Here is a 26,138-nt window from a genome sequence, read left to right as displayed (position 1 = left end):
TAAAGAAAACATTCAATGATGTTGGGCCCCATCAAAGCCCGATTTATTTTTGTGCGTGAATTAATTTCATAAATTTCATCATTTGGAATTACAAAATAAAATTCATACTTATTTTAAAACATTTTTAAAAATTAAAGAAAATATGAAAATTGCTTGCCAAAGAAAGTGGCAACAAATTTTATTAAAAATGGAAGGATTTTTGGAACCTAAAAATTCTAAGGATGAAAAAAAATGTGGAGTTGGGATTATTTAAAAAAAAAACTAAAATACAGAAAATTATTTGAAGAAAAAGATTTGGAAAATTATTTTCAAAAATAAAAAATGATGTACTGGGAGATGGCACGTGGCCCAAAGGTGGCCGTGCTAAAGGTGGCCATGTAGTACATGCCCCAGAGGTTTGATTAGATGCTTGGATAGTCACCAAATCATGCAATGGTGTTGTGGGCCTGATTGGAGCCAAAATATGTGCTCTAATGGCACATATTCGATATGATTTGTGCACCAAAGGACATTCAAATCACCCAACTTGACCTAAATCAATGCTAAGGCCCTAGCCATGAGTTTAATCTATACTTTGGAGATTTATCTCAGGTTCAAGGGAAGAAAATTGTGCAAATTGAATGACTTTAGATTTTGAAAGATCAAGAAAGAGCTAAATGAGGAAATAAGTGAATCAAGACTCATTGAACGTAAGGAAAGGAAAAACAAGGATATCATGAGGTTGGAGGATGATAAATGACCATTATGGAGTAAGAAAGAAGGCAAGAAAGCAAGGGAAATGAGGCATGAAGCAAGATTTAGCTGCATGGAAATTTAGAACTCAAAAATCTGATGGCATTATATACTCTGACTTTGAGGACAAATTTGGAGCACTTTCTGGAGTCCATTATATACATACTATATATTGTTTTGAAGCTTGGGAAGTCAGGAGTCCAACGCTTCAAACGTTTTGCAAATCGAAGCTGAAATGGAGAAGTTATAGCCATTTGAAGACAACTGCACCAAGTTGGAGGGTCATTTAGAAATGATTTCGAAATTCAACTTATGATTTCGAAATTCAACTTATGAATTTGAAATCCACTTCGAAATGACACCAATTTTGAATTCACCCACTGCCACTTTGATGTTCCGCCTCCTCTACCTCGGGAATTGCATCTAAAGCACTCCATCCGCCCTAGGTGGACCCCACACGACTAGAAATCATCATTTTATTATTTTTTAATCATTTTTAGGAAATTATTTTGTAATAAATGGCCAATGAGAGTGTGCCACATGTTAGGTAATTGAGGATATTATATAAACTCTCTCAATTCTAGGTTTGAGGGATCTTGGATTTTTTTCTAGAGTTTTTGACATTGAAGGAGGAAGAAGACGAGAACTTTGGTTTGTTTTCTTTTTCTTCTTTATTGAATATATTGTTTTTAGTTTCTTTTGATTCAAATTATGGATTTTTACCCTATTATGGATTGTGAATGTGACATCACCCCCATGAGAGGCTAAGATCCAACTTGGGGCTTGAAGCATGAAAACCTAAGGTCTAGGAAACCTATAGGGACAATGGGTGAATTATTATAACAATGAGATTAATTATTGGTTGAGTGACAATTTATCAATTTTTTTTATCCTATCCTTGTGAGTTCGTTTAGGGAATGATACAGTAGGTTATTACTTGATACTAGTGATTCTTGGTAATTCTTGATCATTAGTTATTCCCATTTTACCTACCGTTATTTGCCCCTAAACAAAGCTATAAGGAGTAGGAATAGTTAAAAAGCCAAATCTTAAATTGATAATCAATCTCATTCATTTGATGGTTTTAGGAATCTGTTTTAAAAAAGGAAAAATTAGGTTTCGGATGCAATTTTGAGTTATAGAACTCAACTTGATCGTGGCCAAGGATCCCAAAACCCTAAGATCATATTACTTAAAATACCCTTGTTTTCTATAATTTCTATACCCTAGGTTGGATTGTGGAAAACCCCAAACTTGAATCAATTGAATTTAAAATCAATATTCATTTTCTCTTATTAATTTAATTTCTTTTACTTAGTTTCACATTATTCACATATTGTTTTTCACTTAATGATTTAAACAAAAACAATTCATTTATTTTAGTATTAACAATTTTCATAAGCCAGTCCTTGAGAACGATACCCGGAATACTACAAAAGCCGTAGTGACTCTTTCTCTAGTTTTTCTTGACCAGAGTTACTACGTAAAAAGGCTAAGTATTTTGGTACAATAGAGAAATTTCGATCAGGGCCCTGCTTGCAGTAGCATGGTTTGAAAAGCTGAGTTCTGAAATTCTCCAAAAAGACGAATCCTATGCAGCATCAGACATCACTACTCTGCGTGTTGCTGGAGAGAACCCATTGGTGCGAGGACATAGCAGACACCTATGCCACATCCAAAATTTTCCTTTTCGCTCCCCTGGTAAAGCAATTCCTTGAAGCTTCTTTATAGAAATAGTAAGGTTGCCTTGAATCGGTGTATAACAATGAACATGTGATTCTGATGGCATATTGCATGAACGACGGCGATATGTCACAGACTTAGTCGTTCACTAAGCTCGTGCGACACTTAGGCAAGTCAAGACGCTTGATCTTCCTAAATCAGCCTTGTTCCCAATGCTTAACTTGCTAGGCTAAAATGCTCACGACTCGAAATCTTAAGAAGCTTAGTAGGCAACTCTTTAAAGAATGGAAGCTCTTACTAACTCAAGGAAGCCTTTACAAGTGCTTGGAAGCTCACTTGCTTGGTGCCTTGGCCAAATGAGGTCCTCACCTATTTATAGGCACCAATGGAACTCTCTAGAACCTTGGAGGGTTCCTTACAACTCAAGTATATTCTAGAATGTCCTACATCATTCTAGGTATAAGTCTATGTACAAGTATATACAAGAGATTTCTGGAATTCTCTAGAAGGGTGTGGACTCTTCTCATGTCTTCCACCATAATGTAGAGTTGTGTGGACTTCTCCAGGCATCTCTAGAACGTTCCACACTCTTCCCGCTTTAGGAGTCTCCAGAAGCTTCCTGGCTCTATATAAGCCCATGGGGAGGCTCATTTGGATCATATTGTGACAATCTCCCCCACCTATGCCACAGACGTCCTCGTCGCGCCTTCTGCTCGGAACTGCTCAATCTGCTCCTAGAACTGCCATAGTGCATCTGCTGGCACCCAGCTAGCCTCGCTCTCTGGTAGTCTCTTCCATTTCACCAAGTAATCTGTAGCAGGTGGTACACCTCGTCTCCTGATGACCCGATCTGCGAGGACGTGTTCTACCTCCTTATCATAGGAGGTCACGACCGTTGTGGGTGCCCTCTTAGACAACCCTCGGCTTGGATCATCCTTGTCTTCATGATAGGGTTTCAAGTAGCTTACATGGAAGACATGATGAATCTTCAACCTTGCTGGTTACTTAACTCTATAGGACACTTTGCCGACCTTCCCAAGTATGGGGAAGAGTTTTTCATATTTCCTCACAAGACCCTTATGCACCGGCCTTAGGGATTTGAATTGTTGAGGAAAGAGCTTGACAAGCACCATGTCTCCGTCCTTGTACTCCGTGTGACATCGATTCTTGTCAGCCCACTTCTTCATTTTCTTAGCGGCCTTGTCCAAGTATGAGCACGCTATGTCAGCTTACTCGTGCCACCCTTTTACGAACTTGAAAGCCGTTGGACTTCTTCCCGTATAGCCAATCCTTAGAGTGTGAGGAGTTAACGGTTACTGCCCTGTGGCCAGCTCGAACGGGCTCTTATTGGTTGCCTCACTCCTTTGCAGGTTGTACGAGAACTGGGTTATGCCTAGCAACTTAACCCAATCCTTCTGGTTGGCACTCACGAAGTGCCTTAAGTATAACTCCAATAAAGTGTTCACCATCTCAGTCTGCCCATCCGTTTGTGGGTAAAAGCTTGTGGAAAAGTGAAACCCCGAACCCATAAGCTTGAAGAGCTCCGTCCAAAACTTCCCAGTGAAACGCGGATCGCGATCACTGATGATGAATTTAGGCAACCCCCAATACTTGACTAAGTGCTTTAGGAATAGCCTCACCGTCTCTTCCGCAGTGTAGTCAGTCGGGGCTGTTATGAAGGTTGCATACTTAGAGAACCTATCCACTACCACTATGATAGAGCCGCTGTCCTCCGACTTGGGTAGCCCGATGATGAAGTCCATAGTGACACTGTCCCATGGGCGCTCTACTATAGGTAGTGGCTCCAACAGGCTTCTAGGTTGTCGTTGCTCCACCTTGTCTTGTTGGCACACAAGACAAGTCCTCACATAAGCCTCAACCTCATCCCGTATTTGAGGCCAATAATAAGCCGACTTGAGTAGTGCCCTCGTGCGTCGTTGTCCAAGGTGTCCAGCCCACTTGGTGTCATGACACTCCTTTATCAGATTCCGCCTTACGTTCTCCTACTTAGGCACGTAGAGTCTTCTCCCCTTAGTGTAGAGTAGGTCGTCCTTTACCCAGAACCGCTTAGTCTTCCCTTCATGAGCCAGGGGGATGAGGCTCTTAGCCACTGGATCATGTTGCAGTCATTCCCTTAAAAAATCCATTATGTCTCATTGGGGCTGACTCATCATGGACGCTAGCTCCGCTTTGCGGCTTAGGGCGTCGGCCACATGATTAGCACTTCCTGGCTTATACTCCAGCGTATAGTAGAACTTGGCCAGGCCACATAGCTTGTTTAGGACTTAGCTTCTTCTGTGTCTGGAAGTAGCTAGTGGCAACATTGTCGGTCTTCACTATGAAGTGAGACCTAGAAGATAATGTCTCCAGGCGCGCAAGCAATGGACGATGGCGGTCATCTCTTTTTCTTGCACCGTGTAACGCCTCTCCGTGTCGTTTAGCTTGCGACTCTCAAATGCGATCGGGTGCCTTTCTTGCATAAGGACTCCCCTAATAGCAAAGTCTGAGGCATCTGTGTGTACCTCAAAAACTTTGGTGTGGTCAGGTAGTGCCAACACCGGCTCCTTAGTCACAGCCTTCTTTAGATCCTCAAAGGCTTGTTGGCTCTTTTCGTCTCATTCCCATGCCTTATTCTTCTTAAGAAGATCAATGAGTGGAGCTGTCCTTGCCGAATAACCCTTGATGAACTGCCGGTAGTAATTAACTAAACCAAGGAAAGATTTGAGTTGAGGTACCTTGGTTGGTGGATCCCATTCTTGGATGGCTTTCACCTTGCTATCATCCATCATCAGCTTGCCATCTCTGATGCGATGGCCTAGGAAGCTCACTTCCTCCATAGCAAATGAGCAATTTTTCTTCCTTACATATAACTCGTTCTGTCTTAGGATCTTGAAGATCTTCCTTAAATGCTCTACGTGCTCCTTCAGGGTGATACTGCAGATGATTATGTCATCCAAGTACACCACCACAAACTTGTCTAAGTATGGGTGGAAGATCTTGTTCATAAGGGTGCAGAACGTCGCAGGAGCATTGGTGAGTCCAAAAGGCATCACTAGGAATTCGTATGAGTCGTACCTGGTCACACATGTGGTCTTTGGCTCGTCCCCCTCCGCAATCCTGACTTGGTAGTAGCTTGACCTTAAGTCTAGCTTTGTGAAGTATCTTACCCTTCCAAGTTGATCGAACAAGTCAGCAATGAGCGGGATAGGGTACTTGTTCTTTATCGTCACCTTGTTGAGTGCCCGGTAGTCGATACACATCTGTAGGGATCCATTGTGCTTCTTCTGAAACAAGATCGGCGCTCCATAGGTAGCCTTGGATGGTTGGATGAACCCCGCGTCTAACAACTCCTTGAGTTGTCTCCTTAGCTCATCCAGTTCAGGTGGTGCCATCCGATATGGCCCCATAGCAAGGGCTTGGCTCCCGACTCCAACTAAATCTTGTGATCTTCCTCTCTCCTAGGAGGAAGTCTCTTAGGCAACTCGGGCGGCATCACTTCCTTGAATTCATTAAGGACCCCCTCGATTTCCTTAGGCATGGGTTCTTCCGACCCATCATCCCTCTCTTCCTTCAGGGTGGCGAGGTAGGTCATCTCTTTCCTCTTTAACCCCTTCTTAACTTGCATAGCTGATAGCATAGGAATCTTGAGCGTACCTTCGGTGACTGTAGGGACCATGCAGGGGTTTTCCTTCTTTAGGATAGCCATTGAGTGTAGGAAAGGTAGTGGCATGGCCTTGACCTTTTGTAGGAAGTCCATTCCTAGCACCATCTTGAAGTCGTCCATGGGTGCCACTGTGAAGTCGACCCTTCCTTCCCATGAGTCGATGTGCATAGTCACCTCGCAAGCTACTCCATGTGATGGCTTGGTAGCTAAATTAACTGCCTTGAGCCATCCTCCTTACTTGGATGCTTGGAGCTCCAGCCTTCTTGCCTCATCTTCTGAGACAAAGTTATGAGTGGCACCAGTGTCCACCAGGGCCTTGGTGGCCTTCCCATTCACAAGGGCCTCTACATACATTAGCCCTTTGCTTTGAGGCGTCTTAGGCATTGGCTTGGCCTTAAGGGCATTTAGGAGCTGCAACGATCCCACTTTAGCATTGTCTTCCTACTCCTTTTCCTCGATCATAGCATTTAGAGCTTTTCTTTTAGGGCAATCCCGTGCCCAATGTGGACCATCGCATAGGAAGCAATTGGTCCTGGGCGTGAACTCCTTCCGCTTATCCTTACCTTTGCCATCCTTGCCACTAGGGCATTTGCTTGATCATTCCTTAGAAGTGTGGCCTCGTGATCCCTTGTCTCCCCCACCTTTGTCCTGGTTACCCTTGGATGGTGGCTTTGACTTGGAGAAGTCTCCTCTTCTATAATCTACCAAGGACTCCGCTACTGCCATGGCCGTGGCTAGGTCTTGGACACCACGTCTCTTCAACTCTTGCTCGGCCCAGCTTTGCAAGTTGTCCATGAAGTTAAATAGTAGCTCCTTCTCGACCATGTTAGGTATCTCAAGCTAAGCGTAGGGAACTCCTTGACATACTCACGGATCGAGCCTGTATGCTTGAGACGTTTCATACTCTTCCTTGCTAGGTAAGCCACATCTTCGGGATAGAATTGCCTTTTGATTTCTTTCTCAAAAGGCATCCCATGTGTCTATGGTGCACGTCCCTTTCTCTATGTCGGCAAACCGTCGACGCCACCATAGAGTAGCATTATCGGTGAGGTAGAGGGTCGCGGTGTGTACCTTAGTGGCTTCATCCGTCAATGCAATGGCCTCAAAGTAACGCTCCATGTGCCATAAGAAGTTATCCAATTCCTTAGCATCCCTCTTGCCACTAAACGTGTGCGGCTTGGGCGCCTCCACCCTTGGTGCCTCATGAGTGGCCATGACTCGTGCTGATACCGCAATCTTGTAGATGGCCAGCTCTTGACGAATCTCTTGGTCTTGGGTCTCCATGCGCGTAACTAAGGCATCCATCCTTGACTCCACACTAGCGAACATGCTCATGACCTTGTCTTAGAAGGACATGAACTCCTCGTGTGACACCGGCTGAACTTGTGAGCCTAGCACCCCCTCGAGAAGGTTTTGGATCTGCTCCCTTAGATCCTCTAAGCCCTTCTCCATGCCTTGCTCGATCAAGTCCACCCCTTCCCGGGTGTCCGCCATGGCTAGCTGCACCTTGGCTAGCCTTGCCTCCATGTTGGCTAAGGCGTCACGAGACTTATCCTTCCTGCCTCTACCCTGTGCAGTATGCTCCATCTCCCTTCCACGGGTTTGCTCGCTAGTCTCTTCCACGTTAAAGCCTGACATGCTTTCTTTGCTATGCCCACTTCGTAACCGTGCTCTGATACCACTTGTCACGGACTTAGTCGTTCACTAAGCTCGTGCGGCACTTAGGCAAGTAAAGACGCTTGATCTTGCTAAGTTAGTTTTGTTCCCAATGCTTAGCTTGTTAGGCTAAGACGCTCAAGACTCGAAAGCTTAAGAAGCTTAGTAGGCAACTCTTTAAAGAATGAAAGCTTTTATTAACTCAAGGAAGCCTTTACAAGTGCTTGGAAGCTCACTTGCTTGATGCCTTGGCCAAATGAGGCCCTCACCTATTTATAGGCACCAATGGAACTCTCTAGAACCTTGGAGGGTTCCTTATAACTCAAGTATATTCTAGAATGTCCTACATCATTCTAGGTACAAACCTATGTACAAGTATATACAAGAGACTTCTGGAATTCTCTAGAAGGCTGTGGACTCTTCTCATGTCTTCCACCATAGTGTAGAGTTGTGTGGACTTCTCCAGACATCTCTAGAACGTTGCACACTCTTCCCGCTTTAGGAGTCTCCAGAAGTTTCCTGGCTCTATATATGCCGATGGAGGGGCTCATTTGGATCATCTTGTGACAGATAACTCTGATTAAATAACTGCTCTCGTAAAAAAAACACCCTGAAGGCTTATCAGAGCTTCCATAATATTTTATTTGAAAGAGATCTGTCCACTCACACACGGTTTCCTTCCGTACACAGCGTGTTGACAAGGACACCAAAATGCTCTGATGATAAGAGGGTGAGGGAGGAAACTCTTCTTTTGAAGATCTCATCATCTCATGGTGATTATTATTATTACACTTTCCCAAGGTTTCCAACTCCAAAATATCAAGTTGATTTGCAGCCTATTCATTGTTGTCAACATGATCACTGCCAATATCTTGTCTCGGTGCCTCTGAGGTGCTAAAACCATTAGAACTTGAATAAACATCCAAAATACCCTGGTTGAATGCTTCTTATGCTCCAGTTATGAAACAGCTTCTTGATGCAGATTCACGAGAATATTATTTTAAGGGGTCTGAAGATTTGGAGGTTGAACCAAAGTTTCGAAACCCAAAGTATATATATTTGTTGAATCACCTACGATTTTACATCCCATAGATTTATCCACAGCTGGAGAAAGTTGTTTTCCTTGATGATGATGTTGTTGTCCAGAAGGATTTGACCTCACTTTTTTCATTGGATTTGCATGGAAATGTGAATGGAGCTGTGGAAACTTGTCTTGAAGCATTTCATCGTTATTACAAGTATCTCAATTTCTCAAACACAATCATCAGCTCAAAGTTTGACCCACAGGCTTGTGGATGGGCATTTGGTATGAATGTTTTTGATTTGATTGGATGGAGAAAAGCGAATGTGACTGCAAGGTATCATTTCTGGCAGGGTCAGAATGCTGACCAGACACTATGGAAGATGGGCATCCTTCCTGCTGGTCTTTTGACCTTTTGTGGACTAACAGAACCACTTGATCTAAAATGGCATGTGCTAGGATTGGGTTATGATCTGAACATTGACAACCGTCTGATTGAGACTGCTGCAGTGATTCACTTCAATGGAAACATGAAGCCATGGCTGAAATTGGCTATTGGCAGGTACAAGCCTCTATGGGAACGGTATGTAAATCAGAGCCACCCATACCTTCAAGATTGTGTCACAAGTTGAAACATGCTACTTCATAATTGTGGGTAATTTATGCGATCCTCAATATTTTATTTCTCAACTTGTGAACGCTTTATTGTAGGGTCAGAAGTGAAAAATTTTGGCTCTCTTAGCAGCTTTTCTTTTTCTTTAACTTTTTTCTTTTCTTTTTTGTTATAATATCTTGAAAGGGAAAAATGATTCTTATACATTAGAGTATAAACCTTCTAGGTAATGGGGTGTGGAGGATTCATTTTTGGCTGATGGGGTGTTCTTTTTTCCCCTTCTGCAAGCTGTAGAATCATTTGATCTGCAGCCATTTTTGTAATAATCTCAAAGCTCTTTTGGATTTCATTTGTAATTGAAACCAGATACTGTTTTCTTCTCGTCTGTCATTTTAAACATGGACCAGATAATCTGGTCTCTATTGTAAGATAATTTACTTCTAGAATGCATTCTCTTCTCCATGCCTTACTGTTGCAATCCTTATCTCCCATTGGTGACTGTTTTGCCTTCAACCTGTGGCTATTCTACCCTGTTGCTTGTATGGTTAGCTTCTTGGGTACACATCAATTCATACCTGAGTGCTGGAACTCAGGGGGATGAAGAAAACATAGCTCTCTCACCGACTCATCGTATAAGAAGAATGAACTTGGTTGTTTATGATTTGGTGTACGTTTTGAAGTATTTGCGGTGTTTGAGACAGGCCACGAAATCCCAACATTCAAAATCCAGATGAGTTTGTATGGTTAGCTTCTTGGGTACACATCAATTCATACCTGAGTGCTGGAACTCAGGGGGATGAAGAAAACATAGCTCTCTCACCAACTCATCGTATAAGAAGGATGAACTTGGTTGTTTATGATTTGGTGTTTTGAAGTATTTGCGGTGTTTGAGACAGGCCACGAAATCCCAACATTCAAAATCCAGATGAGTTCCCCAGAATGTGCTATGCACTTTTCATGAGAATAGTGACTTCCAAAAACAGGATCAAAACTGGTGACAGCTGATCCAGGCCCTTAGATTTTGCTGGTTTTAGTGGTTCTGTATGATCCCCATTAAGCCAAGTTCTAAAGAAGTTGACAGGTGCAGAAAATGATGATACCCACATTTCAGTGAACAACACAGGCTGCCTTCATACTCTTAATTCCATATTATGTTCATCGGTGCTCTGTTTGGTAACCAAGAAAATGTGGGCAAAAAGAAAAACAATTGCAGGACATTTAGAACGTTTTGTTCACTTGGCTTTCCTCTTGCCTCTGTTTCTTCAACAATCAGCAAATAAGAGCCGCTCCAACCAACTTGGGCATTTGTGGAGAATTATTTAGAATTTGGATACAATTTTTTAAAATTGTTTTTAAAGACTGTTTTTTAAAATTATTTTTGAAAATAATTACCAAACAAACTCGGAAAATTCGTACATTCACACCAATAAATGCAAACTACTTAACTATTAATACAAAATATTAATTCACCCTCAAACCACTTAACTTAATACAAACCCACACATAATCACATCCGCAACTCAGTGGATAGACAGGCGCTCATGCCTCGGAGGAGTCACGGAATGCCAAACCAGAACCAGCCAACTTTTGCTCAATCAGCTTGTTAAGGCCGTCCTCCATCTCAGCTGTTAGATGTCTCTTCCAGTCTCCAACCTCACCTTTCCTGAAAAATCTATGATTCTCCACTTGATTATTGTTACTTGTAATTATTTTTCCTGTCTTGTTCACCTTCAAATTCCTTAGGTTCTCGAAACTGCACAGCTCTAGAATGTCATGCGCCACTCCTTGTTTTTCTTCCTCTACAGAGAAAGGGTAGCCCATGAATTCTGCCAATCTTTTGAGATGAAAAGAGGAGTCCCTCTTCATATCTTCGTATTTCAAGAACAGCACCCTGTCAGGCACTTCCAAGCTTGCCTTCCAGTACCCTAATACATGATCCCAGAAGGGTCCATACAGAGAGACCCCTTTACAGAACCGCTCAAATGCCTTCTCAAGTGAAAGGGGTGTTAACTTCTTATCTCTCACTTTCTCTAGGAAGTAAAATGTAGAAACAAACACATCTTTCGGATTTCGGCAAATATAGACAATTCGACACTGAGATTCCATTACATATTGTGATAATGAAGTAAAAGGGATGTGGGTCTGGAAGAGTTGAGGTGGATAGAAAGTATCCGGATTTGGGAAGGGGATCTTGTGGCTGAGGTACAGTTCCAAGAAGGGAACAAGATCATGGGGACTGGTGGTGAGAATAGGGTGTGTTGAGAGATCAAAGTGGGTTCGGTTCATGACAGCAAACATGAGAGGTTTGAACCATGTTGTGCCAGATTTGGGAAGGGTGACCAGAAGAATATCTTCATGGCGCGGCTTGAAGTTTTGCTGCACCCACATGACTCCTTCTACTAGAGTAACTGAAGGGTACCAAAAACCTTGGTATTCATACGTATACTCTTCCATCCAGCCTTCTTCTTTTCCAAGGCTTGATATGATCTCATTGTTTCTTTTTCTGGCCTTCTCTTTGTCATCTTCATCCTCCCGCACCAAAGATTTCTCAGGAGGGTGAACAGTGGCCATGATACCTGTCTACGCCCGCTCACAGTCAGATTGCTCCCCCTCCTGTGTTGGGTCTTGCACGGTTGCAAATTTGCAATTGCAGGTGGTGTCGTCTGTTGTGGCTCTTGGCAGCAATGGTGGTGGCGTGCAAGGGTGGGAGATTGGGAGCTAAAATCAGTGAAGTAAAATGATATGAAAGGTATGAATGGGATTTAGAGATAAATTAAAGTATTTATAAGGGAAGGTGAGAATTAAATCCTCAATTCTTAATATTATCACAAATAACTTTGAGTAAAATGTGAAAAAAATTGTTTTATTGAAATTTTCAGCTTATTTAATTATATTTATTTATTTTTTATAATTTTTATAATTTTTTGATGAAATTTTTAATTATCTTATTTTACATATTGCCCGATATCAAATCAAAACACCAAGACCAATATACCTAATGACCTTTCGAATCAATAATCGATATCGCGACTTTGAACCATGCTACAGCTCCACCTTCATGGGTGTTTATGAGTGTGATATCATAAGTTGTAATCATCTCAATCAACTCTCAAGAGTTTTAATATCTTACATGATGATAGATCAAAGACATTTATTAATGAGTCAAACAAATTCCCGCATTATAATCGAAATTTACTTAATTATAAAATTCCTTACACAGTTGAATAAATTCTCATATCAAAATTTACATTCATTCTGACTCCATTTATAACCACTCATATTTCATCCTATAAATATTATCCGCTTTAAAGAATATGATTTTGGCTATATATATATATATATATATATATATATATATATATATATATATTACTTGTCACAGATCCACTTTAAAGAATGTGCTTATGGCTATATATATATATATATATATATATATTGCTTATCTCATAAGGAACGAACGAGTAAAATGAATTAAATCTTTATGTTCAACCATATACTCATATGTGAAGTTAAAGATTTAACTTATTTAAGAAAAAAAACATTAATTATATATTTATAAATATATTTATCTTTCTCTTTTATATATTCATAATAAAATTGTTTGATAATAGTAAATTATATAGTTAAATGAAAATTTTAAGTAACTAAACAAGCATAATATAAATGACATATTAATTAATTAAAAAAAAAGGAAATGTTTAGATTTTTTTTTTTTTTTAAAGTAGAAAATGTGGGAATTTTTATACACAAAGTAGCTATATACTTGATGCATTTGCAAATATTTTTAGAAATTTCTGAAATTTAAAGAAGTATTTTTAATGTTTTGAAGAGATTTTTAATAAAAGTATGAGATAAAAATTCTTATATTCTTTTTAAAAAATAAAAAATAAAAAATAAAAAATAAATCTCAACTACACTTTTCCCATTTGAAATAAATATATCTCACATACACCTAACCACCAGACAAGCACTGCGGTTGTAATGTAATGAATGGTGGTGCCAAAAAATGTTGATCCCAAGAAATTGCCAAAAGTAAAGCACGTGTGTATATATCTCCCCTTTCTTTTTCTTTGAAGAAAAAAATAACCAAAGAGTGTGTCCATGATGGTCCATCATGATATAGTGCCTGATCCTCTAGTTTTTCAATTTTATTTTAAACTTTTAAGAAGAAAAAAAAAATTCAGAATTGATAAAATAAAAGATTGAAATAATTATTTTAATATTTGATAATGATGGAAATCACAATGGAAGAAAAATAAATTAATAATGATATTTTTACACATAATTTAAAATAAGTTTTTTATTTTTTTTTAAAAAACATCTTTTCGGAGTTTTTTTGGTTAAATAATAAGACTCAAAAAATAATATTTGATGGGTCGGGGGTATTGGGAATGGGTAAGTACAAGGGGAGTTGAAGGTAGGTGGAGGATAAAGAAGAAAAGAAATAAAAAATAAAATAAAATAATAATAATAGAAATGATAATAATAAAAAAACTAAGAATTAAATAATGGGTAAAAAATATTAGGGTAGGTGAGGGTAGGTGGATGATAGAGGAGAGAGAAGAAAAAATATAAAAAATAAAATAAAATAATAATAATAGAAATGATAATAATAAAAAAAAACTAAGAATTAAATAATGGGTAAAAAATATTAGGGTAGGTGGATGATAGAGGAGAGAGAAGAAAAAAAATAAAATAATAATAATAAAAAAACTAAGAATTAAATAATTAGTGGGTAAAAAATAAGATAAGCGAGGGTAGGTGGATGATAGAGGAGAGAGAAGAAAATAGTAATAATAATAATAATAATAATAATAATAATAATAATAATAATAATAAAACTAAGAATTAAATAATGGATGAATAAAAAATATTACATTTAAAATTTAAGGATAAAGTTAAGTTTAAAATTAATATAAAAATAAATTTTGAATAAATTTTGAGATCTATAATTATATAGTAATATTATTTTTATATTTTATACATGTTTTTTAAATTTTCTTTTCAAACTATAATTTTAATTATTTTAATTAAAAAATTTTATTTTACAAAATAAGTAATATGAAAAAAATTTTAAATGAATGAGAAGAATATAATATTTTAATTAATTTTTTTTGACAAAATTAGTGATAAAAAAATTGGAAAAAAAAATTATCATCAAAAAGTAAATCTCATATATATATTTCCAACGTGAAAAGAAAGAGTCATGTCATTTTTTACGTGGCTGAAGGTCATTTTCGATATCCTTTACAAAACTCATCAAAACGAGTCACCCTTTGTCGTTATCACCTCCCTCCCGTTCACTGGTCAGTCATGGGGCTAAAATCAGTGGTTTGGAATGTTAGAAGGAACCCACAAACGACGAATATATAAATGATTCTCAGCATTATGCCTTGTATATGGATCATATGCACACCCTTTCTTCTCTTACTCAATTATTAATCCGGTTTATGCAACTGTTTTCATGACAACTGTTCCCTCTTCCCAGAAACTTCTGGTGCCTGGTACCAATGGCGGTGAAGAACAAGAACAAGAACAACAAAGTCATGATAGAGAAAGAAGCTTCGAAAGATACAGAGAGGTCATATCAACCCTTCCAAAAGAAAAGGGATGGACTACGGAGCATTTGTATCAATACCAAGGCTGTTGGTACCGTACCACATCTGGCATCCAAGGAGTAATATGGATGCAAGAACACTTCAAGCCACGACCTGCAGATGTTCTTTTAGTCACGCCTCCGAAATCAGGTACAACATGGTTTAAAGCTCTCCTGTTTGCTATCATGAACAGAACCCAGTTTAATACTTCAACACACCCTTTGCTTACCACTAGTCCTCATGAACTTGTTCCCTTCATGGAAATGTTTTTGCACATGAATATCCCATTCCCAGACCCAGATCCACTTTCTCCTCCTCGACTCTTCCACACCCACACTCCATTTACTTCATTACCCCAATCTGTCATAGACTCTCAATGTCGAATTGTCTATGTTTCCCGAAATCCAAAAGATGTGTTTGTTTCTTTCTATTGCTTTCTGCAGGGAGACAACAACTCTGCAATACGCCTCTCGTTTGAAGAGGCGTTTGAACAGTACTGTAAAGGATTTTCTCCATACGGACCCTTCTGGGATCATATACTAGGGTATTGGAAGGCAAACTCAAAATGGCCAGAGAGGGTACTCTTATTGAAATATGAAGATATGAAGAGGGATTCCTCATTTCATCTCAAGAGGATAGCAGAGTTCATCGGTCAACCCTTCTCTTCAGAGGAAGAAAAACAGGGTTTGGTGCATGAAATTATAAAATTGTGTAGTTTTGAGAGTCTAAGTAATATGAAGGTTAACAAGACTGGAACCTTCCGAGCAGGCTACCTGACCGTGGATAAGAATTCGTTCTTTAGGAAAGGTGAGGTTGGAGACTGGAAGAATCATCTTACAGCAGAGATGGCCGAGCGCCTGGACAAGATCACTGAGCGAAATTTGGATGGTTGTGATTTCTCATTCGATGATTCCAAGGACACATGATTGGTCATACATAACATGTTGAATCAAGATTCTGGTCTGATCTGTTTTGAATTTCGTTTCTTTTGATTTTCAATAATAAGGCCAGTAGGCTCTGAAATTAAATAGTAACGAAGTTTCAATTTTTCTTGCTCTGCAACTGTGGACTATAAACCCTTTAAAATGCTCCCGCTGTTGCCAAAGTTTTGCCCTTACAAAATTGGCGGGGAAACAATCAGGGATGGCAAAAAAGGGCACCAGGGTGGGTCCGCATAGAAATCCGCCCTCCCGTTCATGGGAGAGAATTTCAAAATAATTGAGAATATATTTTGAAAAATTGAAAATTAAGTATGTTGTGAAAATTAATTTAATTATTATTAGATAATTATCAGATAATTGTAGTAAGGAAAACTTGGTAAAAATTTATATTATATCACATAACAATTATTATAATAGATAATTAAAAAGAAATTGAATTTAATTTTATAACAAATCAATTTAATTTTTATAATTGGAATTAAACCTTAAACAATTACAAAACACCAAACAAAATTAAATTGAAATTAAATTATAATATGTGAATATAGAAAGATATACAAAAGGGTAATTAATTAAATGTGAATTTTATGAATTTAATTTTTGAAAGTTTGATGCGATTAAATAATTCGATAAATAAAGTAAATTAAATAAAAGTTATACCAAAGGGTTGAGAATTTGATTGAGTGCTGAGATATGTTTAAAATGATTGTTTTATATTATTGAGATTAGTTTAAATAAATAGAATTAGGGTATAAATTATGTTTTGTGATATTTGGATTATTGAGAATTTTTCTTTGATATTTGAGATGATATAGTACAAAAAAAAAATGTTATGTTGGTTGTTGGAAATGATAAAATATTTTAGGAATAAATAAGATTTATGTGGCTAAGGTTTAAATTATGTTTTGATGATATACAAATTAATTGTAAATTATTATTATTATTATTATTATTATTATTATTATTATGGTGATTAAAGTAAAGAAAAATTGTTGTGTGAATTGTTGAAAATTATGAAATATAATGAAAGTATGGACTCATATTTTCCATGTGCGTCCACTCGACGATGAGACTCGCTTTTTATTTATTTGTGAAAAATTGATTTTTAGAAAAATACTTAGAGTTATCACTTATTTTTGTTTTATTTTTAAAGAGAAAACAAAATAAGAAAGAAAAATCATAAGTGTGATTCCTGAAGGAAAAACAGGTTTATAAAAAACCGAGTCTGGATCCAAGGGTCAAGTTACCTATTGGAAAGGTATGATGGTAAGCCGTAGTACCCCTATAAACCTGTATACATACGGTCTCTACTAAATGAATTAAAAAAATTATAACAATTAATTAATTAATCATGGATACCAAGATTTAAGGAATGAAACAATATACACAAAGATGATGACAAAATAAAATTGCAAGAATGTACAAAAACAAATGACAATAAAATTATGCAAATTGATTTATTGAACTAATTAGAAAAAAAGATATTTGAAAGAATTAGTTTTCAAGAAATTTCAAATGATTTTATTAAAAACAATTTTAAATTAGTGATTTCAATTTATTTATATACAAAAAAGAAGTTTTAATTTATTTTCAATTAAAGATTTGATTCAATTTCATTTGTATTTAATTTTCAAAAAAAAAAGTTATTTACACTTATTGTATCAAAAGAAGTTATTATAAAATTTCAATTTGGTAACAAAAATTATTTTTACTTACTTTTACCATAAAAGAATGAATTTTTACAATTTTATTTTTAAAAAAAAGTATTTCGATTTATTTTCATTTAAGAAAAGTGACTTATACAAATTATTAAAAATATATATAACTTTATTTGCAAAAGAATTTTTAATTAAAATTTAATTTTTGGAACAACTTTATTTACGAAACAATTTTTGGACAATTATTATTAAAAAAAAATTTCAAATTCTATTAAAAACAATTTTTTTTGGATTTTTCTTAAAGCATTTTTCTGAATTTTTATTAATAAAAACTTTCTTTTATTAAGAAGAATATTTTAAAATTATTATTTTATTAAATCATATTTATTGAATTATTCCTCTTATTTAAACAAATTTTTCGATTTGTTTGATATTCAATTTTGTACACACTCAATAAATATCAATAAACAAATATTTACAGAAACCAATAAAAATAAAACCAAATAGTAGTAGAAAATAAAATGTGTAACCAAACAAACTTACAACAAGTTCAATGTCTTTCTATAACTTTTTAATTCTCACTTTTTTTCATAAAATTTCGTGCTCCACGTGTCATAAATCCATGCTCAGCCAACATAATTGCAAAATAGGCCCATGAAAAAACAAAAATAACTCAAATGTAAATATCGAGAAATGTACAAAGTTCAAAACAAATATTCGAGTCCAAATCCAAACTTCAAATTAGTCCAATAAATTTCGTCAATCAAAATGGACTCAAATTAGCAAATATAACCCAACAAAAATATCTCACATGTCATAAGCCCTAATTTAAAATTTCTAAATTAATAGTCAAATATAAGCTCAATTAATCGAATCCAAAACATGATAAATTAAAATAAATCTCATTAGGCCTGAATTTAATATCTCATAATCCAAGCCTAATTTATTATGCAAACCTAAATCAACAATCAAAATCAAACTCACATCCAAAATATATCACAGTATGTCTCATGTCAAATTGAATAATTAAAATGAGCATAACTATATAAATATCATCTAATCTAACCCAATAGAAAATTCTAAATTAATTCACCAACAACAAAAAAAAACTCAAATTTCATTAATAATAATAATAATAATAATGGAAAATGGGTGGTGGTCTCCAGCGGCAATTAGGATTGATGTCTTTTTATAAAACAAAAATAAAATAAAATAAAATAAAGAAATTAAGATAATAAAAAAAATGGGATGAAGAAAATGAAAGAAATGGGGGATGGAAGGGCGCCGGAAATGGAGCCAGTGTCACACCACCGATAGTGGCGACGGAGACTATTGAAAAAAGAAAAAAGAAAAAATAATAATAATAAAAATGATGAAAAATTGGATGGAGTCGAGGAGTGTGTGGGAGAAAGATCAAATAGAGAGGAAGCAAAAAAAATGGAGGAAAATAAACGAGGTCCACTGGTGTCTTTGCCCAGTGGGTGGATGAAAAAAATGGGACAAAAAAAAATAGGGAAGAAGGTGGGAAAAATGAGGCCCCCTTTAAAATGAAGAGAGGTGGGTAGCTTCTAGAAGAAAAATAAAATAAAACAAAATGGGACCGGTGGTCTTGAGATTGAGGGAAGTTATGCGAGGAGAGAGAATGAGGGAGTGGGTGGAGTAGTTGGGGAAGGTAGAAAGAGAGATAAGAAAGGAGAGAGAAAATAAATAAATAAAAACATAACAATAATAATAATAAATAATAATAAAATAAAATAATAAAAACCAATAATTAGATGATGAATGGGCAAAAAATATAAGATGTAAGCGGGATTTAAAAACTAAGAATAAAATTATGCTCAAAATCAACGTAAAAATAAAATTGAGACAAATTTTGGGATTTACAGGGAGTAAATAGAATTATGTCTTAAAATATTGTGGATGTTAAAATATGATTTGATTTTAGTTCATAGACATCATGGTTGTATGAAACGGAAATGAGAATGAAAAAACCCTCAAAAAGGATAACAATGAAAAGAAAAGAGCACTGAGAAATGGAAAGACCCTAGAGATGGCGAATTAAGAAGGGAGTGAGATCCTTAAGGTAAAAGACCAAAAAGTTTACCTCAAAGACTCCGAATAGGGAGTGTATTTGGGTACAGACGTGTATCCTTCAGTGAAATCCCAAGAACAACATTGCTATATTAGATTGTGTATAAGCATTTGCATCATGTTTGTATTTGAAAAAAAGATTTGTATTATTTATCAATGATATGTTTGAATATATTATTCAAGACTAAAATGACTTGTTTATTTTGTAAATTTAGAATTGTTGATATGCTAGACATATGATGGAATAAGAGAAGTGATAATTTTAATTGATTTAAATGTGTATAGTTGTGGTTCATTTAATGTATACAAGGTAGATGTAAAATTACATTTTGGTATATGATTGTGTTCTATTAACCTAGAATTTATAAACCATGGAAAACACCTGTAGACCCCCGTTCTGGGCTTGCTTTTATGCAGCCATTTTTTACAGGTGTGGCCATCTAGGGTGGCCACGTGTCAATCTCTGGTTGGCTGTTGGGGCACCAGAATGGTGTTTTTGATGGCCAACCATAGGTCGACACATGTCCAAAGAATCTGCAAAAAAAAAAAAAGCTGTAGACGGTTAGAGGAGCGGGGTGGCCAGCTGCTTGCTCTCTCTTTCCTGGCCGTTGGGAGATTTTTTTTAGGGGAGCTAGAAAGAAAAGCTTGGGCGGCAAGCAAGATAGAGGAAGCTGCGACAAGGAGGAGCAAGCTGTAGTGAGGGGGCTGGCAGCTAGAGAGAAGGGGGTGCTTTTGAGAGAGGAAAGAAGAGATATTTTGAGGAGAGGTGGTGCTTTTCGGGGTTGCTTTTAGAGAAGGCGGCAGAGATCTTTTGAGGGGGGAGCTTTTGTTTGGTTTTTTTTAGAGGAAGGATTCCAGAGAGTTTTCGGGGGGTAATATAATTTTAGGACGTGAGACTTGAGGGAGGGAGGACGGCTAGAGGAGAGAGTTTTCCTTGCCTGTTTTCAGAGAGTCTTGAGCTTGCGAGGGGGAGGATTGGTTTAGCTTCAAGGGGTTTTCATGAGGCTTCAGGGAGAGGATTCGTGGAGCTAGGAGCAGCAAACTATGAGAGGTAGTGGGGCTTTTTTTCTTGGAGGAGCTTCAGAGAGAGAAAACGAGAGAGAGATTTTTGAGGGAACTTCAGAGAGGGTTTTGGAGGGAGAAAAGGAAAAAAAGGAACTGGGAGGATAGGGATTTGAGAAGGCTGCTGGTGAGAGAGTTACGGAGAGGTAAGCTTGCCGGTTTAGTCAACATTGGAGGAGGACTTGAGGCGTTTACATCTGAACAGAGCTTTACCGGAAAAGGGTTCTCGTAGGTATGAATGCAGCTGATTTCTTGTTTGGTTTGGATTCTTATTACTCCTCTGCATTTCTTGTTGATATCTGGATATTTGTTGGTTTGTTTGGGGTGGATAATGAAGGCCACTTATTGCTTGTTGAAATATAATCCTGCAGTCATGTTTACCAACATTAATTTTAGTATTGCTTTGCTTCTATTGTGAAAATGTTCATAGTTGCATTTGAGATGGTCTTTCTCACCTAATCAGAAAGCTCACTGATGACCCATGAAGTGAAGCCTCTGAAAATCACTCTTACTCGTTTTCTTTTGTGTTCTATTCTCTCTGGATTCTTCTTTTTTGTGGCCACTATTTGTTTCTATGCCTTGCTCAATGCAATGGCTGCAAAAGGGTATATCCAGGTCTGGCTGCGCACTGACTCATGCCCAATTGGTGTCTCAGCTGATTTGTGTTCAGCTGGTGCTCCTTGATTGAGGAAGTGATCAACAAAATTTATACCTATAACACCATACACTAGGGTAGCAAATACAAAGCTACTATAGTATAGTGGCTCTAAGGATCGTTCACTGGGAATGATTTGCAAGCAATCAAGGATACCAATTCCAAGTGAATTGGTTTTGTTTCATTTCACGGTTAGTTTAAGAAATAAAACACAAACTTTGATTGGTAAAGGTTGAGACTTAAACTAACTAACTTAACAGAAGTTTGGAATAATTTAGGAAGAAAACATTCCTTGGAGATTTAGGTTCACTGGGGTGGTTCCTCATGCAAAAGACATAGCTCCGGTCAGATGGTTCATTTCCTCGCATTAGAGATTCAACTTATAGTTAATTCTCTAACCGGTGATGTACAGAGACTCCTTCAATTAGATTTCACTTTAATTCTCTCACTGATGCAACTTGCAATGGTTCATGCCTCTCACGAGCACTTACCATTCAAGGTGATCTTTAACCTTGGATTCCCTTCACAAACTCGCAAGAGATAACTAATGGATGTCTCCTAGGAGTCCAAAAGCTTACCAAGTGTTGGTAATTCCGGAAAATCCTACCTTGAAGTCACCTACCAGAGGCTCGCAAGGGGTAAACTAGTGCATTTCCACGGTTGGAAATCACTTGCCTTACCAAGTGTTGGCCTAGGTGACTCCAAGGTGTTTTAAGTTAACTAAAAACATTGAAATCACTAAAGGATTTCACTTCCTCTTCATTACTAGCTAAAACCACAGAGCTTTGCATTCTTGCACTTGGAACCTTCCCCGGCAACCTTAGCTCCAAGGAATTGGAGGTTTAGTTACTCATTCTCTGGGGAAAACTCCTCAGAGAATTCATAACTTAGAAATAAAATGAAAATACAAAGTGAGAAGGTAAGGCAGTAGAAAGAAAAGACTTTACTAGCTTACCAAACGTTTACAGAAGGAACTCCTCTCTGAGAACATGCTCCCGAGAGGTATTTATATCAAAACAATATAAAACTAATTATTACATAGATATTTGGTCTTTTTACTAACTTAAAAACTAAGGAATCATGTAATTGGTGGTTTACAAGGAGTATTTTGGAATTTAGACAACAAAAATCTAATGGAAAATATCTCCCAATGTCGGTAGCAAGCTTCGGGAGGCTTCAGGAGCCATTTCGCAGGAGAAAAGTGGTGTCTGCGAAATTTCGCAGACACCCAAGAGGGCTGCGAAATTATTTCGCAAGACCAAGCTGTCTTCATAGGGCTGCGAAGTTGGCTTCCACCTTGAAGTTTCCAGCTCCCTTCTCGCGGCATGGTTCGTGCATCGTCAGAAGGAGAAACACCTTACTGTACAAAAGTGCTGCGAAATTCTCGCAACAAAATGCTGATTCCGCAACACTTTAGAGTGATTGACTTGTAATGGCTGCAACTTCTTCGTTTCAACTCCGAATCACGCACCGTTTGAAGCATTGGATTGTTGACTTCCTGAGCTTTGAAATGGTATATAGCTTGCATCATTTGGACTTCAGAAAGTGCTCCAAAAGTGGCTGCTACGACTGTCATCAAGAATATGCTCCATGACAGATTCTCTTTGCTTTTTCTCCTTGCAATCCGGATTCACTCTTGGCAATTGAATTCTAAGCTTTGCCCAAGATTCCTCATAGCTCTCCTCGTTCTTGACTTGCTTTGGTGATCAAAATACTAACAAAAACACCAAAACTTACACAAAGTGATCAAAATTGCTTTAAAGGATCCTTAACATGCCAATTGAGTTAAAAGGCCTAAACTACTACTCAAAAGTGTTAAAAAGGATTAATTAAAGGCTATCAAATAGCACTTTTTGAGTAGTAATCACTCCCCCCAACCGACATATTGCTAGTCCCTTAGCAATATAGGAGAGAAAAATGAAAATAAATAGCAACTAATCTAAAATTTACAACATCATGCTAAAGGAAAATAATTCTCAAGTGGCATGATGATCTAATTCTCACATGAATCATTAAAGAAATACAAACCCAAATCTCAACAAGAGTCATAACAAACTATGCTAGACACTATCAGTCAAGGGTGTGCATTATGCAAACTGAAGTTTTAAAATCATTTCACTTTCTAAGAACTAAACTTCAATCTTCCACAAAAATCTATGTGTATTGGTTCCTTAGGTTCCGAGAATAATATGCTACTAATCTCACCCCCCAACCTAACTCTTTTCAACACTTTAGCAACCTGACCAAAATCAATAAGAAAAGAACACACTTTCATCTTTTTTTTTTTTTTTTTTTTTTTTTTTTTTTTTTTAAGGTAGCTTTATGGGGTACTCTTTCTGACTTGTCCATGTAATGGGGGTCCATCGATGACTCCCAACCAATTAAGGTTTAGGGCACCAAGTTTTAAGGATCTTTCAACCACTAACTCCTCGGATTTTTCCCCGGACTTTTAAGAATGAATTTCTAATACCCAAGCATCTACCATATGCTAACTCTACCTATTCACCCTTGTAACGAGCATTGAGGTCGGTGACTCCCAACCAATGAAGGCTTAGGGCACCAGGTTTTAAAGGCTTTCACCATATACCCCTCAGACCTTGCTCGGGTTTCAAGGCAAGCAAACAACTTTCTTTATTTCAAAGGCTCATTGGCCTTTTGCAGGGTGTTTCAATTTTTATCAAATGAGGTCAAATATACCAAGTCTCAAAATTATCCTAAGTCAAGAGGGAAATAGCTTTTCATCTTATAATCGGAAACTAATGTGCACAGTGTGTGGATAGCTTAAAGTGGAAGAACTAACTTCAATTTCAGTAGAAGTTTCAACAATTGAACTACTTTAGTAAGCATAATCCATACTCTAAGTCAAGTGAAAAAGCAACAGTTCAATTTCTCTTGGTTTAATTTGAAAATTTTTCCTCAAAATTCATGGAGAATAGAGTAACACTAGAGTAAAAAGTAAAAACTACAACTAATTAACCAATATAATTGCAATACCAAAAAGGTTTAGAATACTTCCTTCCTCATACCCCCCAACCGAACTGAGCATTGTCCTCAATGTGATTTGAGTGACTGTAATAAAAGGGAGGAAGTGGTACCTCCATGCTGCTATCAAATTCGAATATTGATTGGGGAAAACCACATGTTTCAAAAAGAATAGAATATGTGAGAAAAGGAAATAAAGAGAACTTAATGCTAACTTTTAACAAGAAAAATTCAACTTGTATTACTTTGAATTCATTTGATTACAATGCAAAAGACAAGTAACACAAGGAATCCCATATATAGTACCAAAATACTGGGATTTCATTTTAACTAAAACAAAACAAACATGCATAAAAACATAAACAGCAAATATATATAATGTCTGATAAGTGGGGTGATAGTGCTAGGCAGAAGGATCTGCCTCTCCAGTAGGTGGATCAGCTGGTGCTTCGGGTTCTGGAGGATGAGACTCTGAAGGCTGAGAGTGTGGCTCTGGTGGAGTAGGAATGGAGGGCTCTACAGCTTGTGGCAGATCGAAATGGACTTGAAGCTGCCTTAGGATGGCAGCTTGTTGAGCCTGAGAGGCTAACATCTGCTCCTGGCATGCTTTGATGGCTGCCAATTCCTGAGCAAGATTGCTCTGGGAAGCTGTAAGAGTCTCCAATGCACGACACAGCTCTCGATATTCGGATATAGGGATGGCCATCCTCGGCTCAGCTGATGTGGATGGCTGTGATGGAGCAGGTGCAGCTGGTGAAGCTCGAGGGATGGCAGGAGTAGCAAGTGTAATACCTTCAGGTGGATGTCTTGGGGAGGCTCCCCTTGCTGCTGGCTGAGGCTGCCCAGGCTGATCAATTTTGTAGGCCGTCATATTATTCCATTTATCAAGGGTAAATGGCTCACGGCATATTCTCTTTCTTTCCTGCTGAGGCTCAGAGGGGTATCCGAGATGCTCCAAAACTTGGCATAGCAGCCTTGGGAAGAGGAGTGGAATGCAATCTGCTCTTTGAAGCTTCTTCTTGTGAACCTTTTCCTCAAAGTATAGAAGGGCTGCCATGATCAGATGATGAGGCCCAAAGAAGAATCCTTCAGACATCTTGTATAGAGCTTCCAAGAGAACTCCCCTTCTTTGGGTCCAATGCTGCAGGGGATAGATATTATGCCTCAAAAAGGCATCAATAAAAAACATCACTGGAGGTAGCTCCCCCCTCAACAGGTGTGACCGATTTGCAGCTCCTCTGGTTAGTGTGCGAACCATCTCTAACTCAGTTGGATTTGTCCAAGCTTTAAAATTGTCGAATTGGGTTGGCTCAAAAGGAATTTGCAGAGCTTCAGCAATGTGTCTTGCTCCCAAAATACCATGCCTTCCATCAATTATGAAATGGATCAGAGTTGGATTTCTTACTTCTTTGGTTGTCATGGTCTGGTAGAAGTCCGTGACTACCCGGGGATAGAAAAAATCCCTTGGAGCTAGCAAATGCTCCATATGATATCTCCTCAGCAGCTGGAAGGATTGGGCAAGCTCTGGCCTCACTCTGAATGCTGCTAAGTCGAAGCTCAATTCAGAATGGAATGCCCGTGTTCGACAATCCAAGTTTCCTTCGATTGGGGGCTGGGGGAGCAATGGCCTTCGGATCACTTCTTCCAGAGGTGCTTCAGCTGCAATTTGGGGCTCTGGAATTGGCGCTGGAGGCTCTTGAGCTTTTTCTTGGGGTGCCGGAGATGGTACCGGCGATGAAATTGGAGTTGCTTCAGGTGAGGGAATTGGCGAGGGAACCGGTGA

General features: G+C 37.8%; 2 protein-coding genes and 1 pseudogene across 2 annotated transcripts; 2 read left to right on the top strand and 1 right to left on the bottom strand.

The window, feature by feature from the left end:
• Nucleotides 1–8,659: 8,659 nt before the first annotated feature.
• LOC132252836 (hexosyltransferase GAUT11-like) lies at nucleotides 8,660–9,831 on the top strand (annotated as a pseudogene).
• A 930-nt stretch (nucleotides 9,832–10,761) lies between these two features.
• LOC100265628 (flavonol sulfotransferase-like) lies at nucleotides 10,762–12,101 on the bottom strand. The gene has a single exon (XM_002264476.4). It carries the CDS (start codon nucleotides 11,938–11,940, stop codon nucleotides 10,909–10,911), a length of 1,032 nt encoding a protein of 343 aa, XP_002264512.1. The 5' UTR covers nucleotides 11,941–12,101; the 3' UTR covers nucleotides 10,762–10,908.
• Nucleotides 11,939–15,892, top strand: LOC100267350 (flavonol 4'-sulfotransferase-like). The gene is made up of 3 exons (XM_010665577.1): nucleotides 11,939–12,072; nucleotides 14,858–15,023; nucleotides 15,410–15,892. Exons 1-3 carry the CDS (start codon nucleotides 11,939–11,941, stop codon nucleotides 15,890–15,892), a joined length of 783 nt encoding a protein of 260 aa, XP_010663879.1.
• Nucleotides 15,893–26,138: the final 10,246 nt, after the last annotated feature.

This window comes from Vitis vinifera, chromosome 17 (genome assembly GCF_030704535.1).
Source record: "Vitis vinifera cultivar Pinot Noir 40024 chromosome 17, ASM3070453v1".
NCBI lineage: Eukaryota > Viridiplantae > Streptophyta > Magnoliopsida > Vitales > Vitaceae > Vitis > Vitis vinifera.
Note: the sequence above shows the minus strand (reverse complement) of the source record. Positions and strands in the feature narration are given on the sequence as shown.